This window comes from Haplochromis burtoni, unplaced genomic scaffold (assembly GCF_018398535.1).
Source record: "Haplochromis burtoni strain Fernald_Lab_line unplaced genomic scaffold, NCSU_Asbu1 Contig_243, whole genome shotgun sequence".
Taxonomy (NCBI): domain Eukaryota; kingdom Metazoa; phylum Chordata; class Actinopteri; order Cichliformes; family Cichlidae; genus Haplochromis; species Haplochromis burtoni.
This window is the reverse complement of record NW_024582604.1, coordinates 950929-956693: the sequence shown is the minus strand read 5'-3', so window position 1 is coordinate 956693 and position 5765 is coordinate 950929. Positions and strand designations below refer to the sequence as shown.

General features: G+C 38.5%; 1 protein-coding gene across 2 annotated transcripts; it reads right to left on the bottom strand.

Annotated features, from left to right (window-relative positions):
- Nucleotides 1–596: 596 nt before the first annotated feature.
- Nucleotides 597–5765, bottom strand: dusp12 (dual specificity phosphatase 12). 2 transcript variants are annotated; one of them, XM_005938177.3, is made up of 8 exons: nt 5564–5765; nt 4303–4567; nt 4046–4159; nt 3780–3898; nt 3568–3655; nt 1965–2056; nt 1169–1248; nt 597–1015 (listed from the first exon to the last, which is right to left on the bottom strand). In XM_005938177.3, the coding sequence occupies exons 2-8, from the start codon at nt 4563–4565 to the stop codon at nt 872–874; spliced, it is 900 nt and encodes a 299-aa protein (XP_005938239.1). In that variant the 5' UTR covers nt 4566–4567; nt 5564–5765; the 3' UTR covers nt 597–871. The 2 variants fall into 2 exon arrangements, with proteins under 2 accessions (XP_005938239.1, XP_014194203.1); XM_014338717.2 differs by having other exon boundaries at nt 4303–4597; nt 5564–5764.

Here is a 5765-nt window from a genome sequence, read left to right as displayed (position 1 = left end):
GATCACGCGAAATCGTCAACAATCAAATCCAGCTAACCTACTTAGCGAGATACGGCCCCTGGGCTTTGAAGATCGACAGCTGTGATAGGCCTAGGCTGCTGGGGCCTTCCATGATGTGCTTAGTGTTTCTTCTTCACTCACCTCTTTTAAGTTACTGGGTGTTTTATATGCCATTTTGCATTTAATCATTACTTATGATTAATCTCTCTCTTCCATAGCTTGTCTGTTGCCCTGTCTCCCTCCCCTGACTCTGTCCTGTTTTTTTGTTTTTTTTTACTGTTGGGGTTTTCTCTCAACAATTTTAGGGTCTTTACCTTACAAGATAAACCAATTTGAGTCAATTGTTGTGATTTGGTGCTATATAAAGAAAATGTAAATGTTTTCAATTATCAGTTTTTCTTCAGTGTGGGCTCATTGATCCCATGATAACTCACGCTGCAATTAATCTGTATAAAAAGTTTACTTTAAGACTTTCAACTAGGACAGAATGAGGCAGGTGATTATCAATGTCAGGACACAGCATAACGAATAAGTGCATTTGCTTAAGATACACATTGCGCCTTTCATAGCTTAAACATGAAATATTCAAATTCAAAAACATATGGTCCACTCTCTTTGTGTAGAGGCAGACATTTTCTTTTTTATTTGTTAGTTTATGGTGAAAAACCCCAGATACACACACAGTATTGTTGTATACTAATCAGTGAAACATAAAAGTACCTGCAACAATTCTTAGATAAATGATATTTACATTTGTATTTATTTACATTATGTATTTCAGATAATAATTGAATCACTTTTTCATGTTACAAACTGGAGTATGTCTTTATGCATGATGATTATTCCCTTTCTTACAGACTATAAGGAAGTGTTATTTCATTATGTTCAGCTGCCGGATCTCGTCCACTCTGTTGTGGTGCAACTGGAAGGCGGGAGTGACCCAACGGCCACACGAACACTGATCTCCACACCAGCTGAAGGAGCCCAGCTTACAGTTACACTTAGGACACAGCAGCTACACACACACAAATATATAAAAGAAAGGAAGAGAGAATGAACAAGAACTGTAAATTAGCAAAAGGTGGTCATATCAAACATTCATATTTGCTCAAAAGTTGTTGGGGGGTAACAAACAATGATGCAAGAGAAAAGATGACAAGTTTTTTACCTGTCCATCCATCACTCCAAGTAAGGCTTGCTCCATCCATTGCACTGGCTCAATAAAGTATGATGTACACTGGACCTCTCCTGAACAACAACACATCGAAAGATTACAAGTTCAGTAAGTGCGATTACTTTGTAGTCTTTTTTATGGATGTACTGTGAAGCCAGTTTGAAACAGTCAAGCTTTCTTCAGTTTAGCCATGTCAACACAATGTAAAATCATATCAGAGATAACAAATCTGTCATAAAACTAAGAAAACAAATATCTTAAAATCTATTTTAGAAATCAATCTGAAACTTGCTTAAAACTAAAAAATATATATATTATTATTTATTAGATGAAAAAAAACTGAATTCACATTTTAATGCCAAAATTTGAGCCGTCACACAAGTCATAAATTAAATTACTCAACATTCAACCACTAGAATGTTTTAAGGAATGCAAGTAAATAAATAACTAAAACTAAATCTCTTGGGGGAAAAAAAAAGTGCTTTACTATTGTTTTTCAGCTTTATTGCAAAAAAGTTCATTTGAAAATTCCTGGATAACATCAGTAATTATATTTTCTGATTAACTAGCTTGTAAATATAGGTGGGGCATCCGTTAATAGAAATATGAAATATGGTAATATTAATACTGTTAATCTAGGGAAGCTGTATCTCTGCAACATAAAAAAAAGAACATGTGGGTGAAAAAAAGTCAATGAAATTAAAAAAAGAAAAAAAGAATACCCAGATACTAATTAAAAATGACATTGTCAATAATTTATTGAGTGAATGTTCACAGTATGTCTTCTTACCAGTAAGGTTACTGGCCTTTTTGTGACTAAAGGCCGAAGCTCCTTCTCCTACTAAATGACTGAGAATACTGGAGCCACGAAATAGAGTTCGACTGCAAGGAGAAAGTGGAGGTTACTGCCTGCAGAAGCTGTAGCTCAAACTGGGACACACACCAGGCTGAATACCCCCTTTTCTCCATTCAGAAGAAGAGTCACTCAGTTCCTTGGATTCCTTAGATTACATTAGGAAATTACATATCCTATCCAAGATGTACAAACTTCGAGACAAACTTAATACCAATACCAGGATACATTGGTGTGAAAAAGTGATTGCCCCCTAACCATAATAACTGGTTGGGCCACCCTTAGCAACAGCAACTGCAATCAAGCGTTTGCGATAACTGGCAATGAGTCTCTTACAGCAACATGGAGGAATTTTGGTCCACTCATCTTTGTAGAATTGTTGCAATTCAGCCACACTGAAGGTATCAGTTTCGTCCGCAAACCTTTTTGATGTGACCCTCTTAGCTCCTCCTGCATCAGGTGAGACAATGATGCAGTTTTTCCACAGCATCTCAATCGGATTCAAGTCAGGACTTTGACTAGGCCACTTCAAAGTCTTCATTTTGTTTTTCTTAAGCCATTCAAAAGTGGACTTGGTGTGTTTTGGATCATTGTACTGCTGCAAAACCCAAGTGTGTTTCAGCTTGAGGTCACGCACAGCTGCCCGGACATTCTCCATCAGGATGTTTTGGTAGACGACAGAATTCATGGTTCCATTTACCACAGGAAGTCTTCCAGGTCCTGCGGCAGCAAAACAGCCCCAGAGCATCGCACTACCACTGCCATTTTTTACTTATTGGTAATGTTGCTCTTTTTCTGAAATGCTGTGTTACTTTTATGCCAAATATAATGGGACACACCTTCCAAAAAGCTCAACTTTTGTCTTGTCAGTCCATAGAGTATTTTCCCAAAAGTATTGGGCATCTTCAAGACGTTTTCTGGCAAAACTGAAATGAGCATTTTTGTTCCTTTTGCTCAGCAGTGGTTTTTGACTCTGCCATGCAGGCCATTTTTGCCCAGTCTCTTACTTATGGTGGAGTCATGAACACTGACCTTAACTGAGGTACATGTGACCTGCAGTTCTTTGAATGTTCCTCTGGGGTCTTTTGTGACCTCTTGAATAGATCATTGCTGCGCTCTGGTTGTAATTTTGGTCAGCTGGCTACTCCTGGGAAGTTTAACCCCTGTTCCGTGTTTTTGCCTTTTACAGAGTTGTGTAGGAATTTTCCAGACTGACAGTCACACAGGGCCCTGTACGTTTGGATTTGTTTTCCCCTTAAAAATGAACACCTTCATTTAGAAAATGCATTTTGCGCTTACTTTAAACATTTAAGTATGACAAACAAAACCAAAAAAAGGAAATCAGGAAGTTGGCAAACACTTTTTCACAACACTGTAAATAGTTTGCTATGATCGGCTGTGAGTCATAAATTAAACTGTGGACTGTTGAGCTAAGAAGTAAAATCATCAACTTAACAAACTGTTTTGTTTTTGTGTGTGCCATCAGCTTATTCATATTAAAGACACATGTAATTTGAAGCATTCAGCTTCCATTTTTCACCTGCACTTCCTGCATCGATAGGATGCTTCAGAGGAGCTGGAGTGGGCAGGGTCAACAGCAAACACCTCCCTAGGCACCTTCTGTAACTCTGCTCAAACACATGCACACATACAGAAAGAAAACATATAATTTAAGAACAAGAAAGCACAACAAAAATAATGAGAAGTGCTCAAATGTTTAACTATAATCTCAGAATGTGTGTGTGTGGTTACCAGGGTATTTTTCAGTGATCTTGGTCAGTCTGTATTGTTTGTACAGAGGACTGGAGGTATCCACCTCACACTGCATTGCTTCGTACAGACACAACTGCTCCTCAAAACCACTGTTGACCCTAAAAGACATACATACAAGCAAGTGTGCTTTAGAGAATTTTTTAAAAAATGTAAATTTTATGTGTGGAGTAAGAAATATAATCTCTGGGGGATTTAATAAACATTAACTACAAATAACAGTACTTTAAAGTGAAACACAAACTTACTGTACATCTGGTTTGAGACTCTTTAGTCTATGATAAGCCTCAGTGAATCCCAGTTTGTATCTCTTCATTAGATAAGCAGTAACAATGGTGGCACTGCGACTCCGACCAGCCTGACTAAAACACACACAAAACCATGTTTGCGGTTTGACACTTAACACGATTGTTTCACATTGCATATTTTCACAAGCTTGAGTAAAATAAAAGGAGCATTTTTTAAAAATCACAATATTGCGATTTGATATATAAAATTGCCTTACCAGTGAACCAGTGCAGCCCGGCCACCATCTACAGCCTCTTTAATGAACCGGAAACTGGTGTCCATGTAACTGAGGAGGTCTGAAGTCTCTTCATCTAAGACATCAATCCACTTCCTAACAAAGGCTCTATCATCAGGAAACAGTGGGCTGGGGTCTACAGAATCTACAGACAGGATGTGACTGATGTTCGCACCGACCAGTTCCTGGTGGTCGTTGAGGTTAGCTGCAGTGCCGATGTACAGCCCAGGGTCCACCAGAATCATGACTGCAGAGACAAACCCAGTAGCACTAATGTCTGTGCAGAAATATGGCCAGAAAAACATCAAGAAGTCATAAATGAATCTGGACATTCTTCCAGGCACTAACAACACAAAGTAGAATGGAGTAAATGGCTGTGTCTATAACCGTTTTTGTAGACCACCTTTACAGCTTTAAACATTCTGGTCAGAGGGCCCGGTGGCGCCAGTGTCCGGCAGCCTCGCCTCTGTCAGTGCGCCCCAGGGTGGCTGTGGCTACAATGTAGCTGCCATCACCAGTGTGTGAATGTGTGCGTGAATGGGTGGATGACTGGATATGTAAAGCGCTTTGGTGTCCTTAGGGACTAGTAAAGCGCTATATAAATACAGGCCATTTACCATTTATCACTGCCCAATTTCTCAAATCAAACCTTTATATTTTTTCCCCTTTGGATCATCTTGGCATTTCATTTGTTAGATACCAATTTAAAATTAGGAGATTAAAATGTGAACATAAAAACATCAATAAGCATCAAGAACAAAAAATACTTTTTATACATACATACATACATACATACAAGTATAGGAATAGAATACAACTACGTTTTAATCTTAGAAGCAAATTTGGACCGCTGTCTGAATTTTAATTTCAAAGGTCACCTGGATACAAAAAGTGTCGAATCATCAAACAGTTTGCAGTCTTTGGCTTAAAATACGTTTTTTATTAAAAGCTTTTCCTCTTGAAAGCCACTTTTGCCACCATCGTTGCTGTTATTCATCAACTGATTACCATTCAGTGCCATGTTTCTCTATATATTGTCTCTGACACAGCAAAGGATTAAAAATAGGATACTTTGGTTCAAAGAAACCGTCACTAGTATTATTTTCAAGTAACTAGTTTTGTTTTCTGTGTCTCAAGTAGCGATCGTCTTTGGTTCAGTGCCGTTGCCAAAATATAAATCTGAACTTTCACTTTAACATCTACTCATTCTGGCAACCCACACACCCTCACATCGTTCACTCACTCGCGATCTCTCGCAGTCGTTTTCGCCTTTTTGCTGATTCTCACCGGCTTCGCCTTTTAGTGTGTAACGCAGCTACTGATTTAAGAGAAAGTGAGTGCAGTGAAATACGTTACAGACTCAAATATAATCCAAAAAGTTAACGTGCTGTAGTCTGCATCAGCATTTGGTTCCTGTTTTAAAATGCTCGGTCGGAAACGTAGAC

Excerpts from the sequence above, each read along its gene's own strand:
- dusp12 (XM_005938177.3), bottom strand. The coding sequence starts at position 4,565 with ATGATTCTGGTGGACCCTGGGCTGTACATCGGCACTGCAGCTAACCTC. Across the intron at positions 4,160-4,302 it reads CGGGCTGCACTGGTTCACTG|TCAGGCTGGTCGGAGTCGCA; the intron begins GTAAGGCAATTT and ends TGTGTGTTTTAG. Across the intron at positions 2,057-3,567 it reads TATCGATGCAGGAAGTGCAG|TCGAACTCTATTTCGTGGCT; the intron begins GTGAAAAATGGA and ends TTCTCCTTGCAG.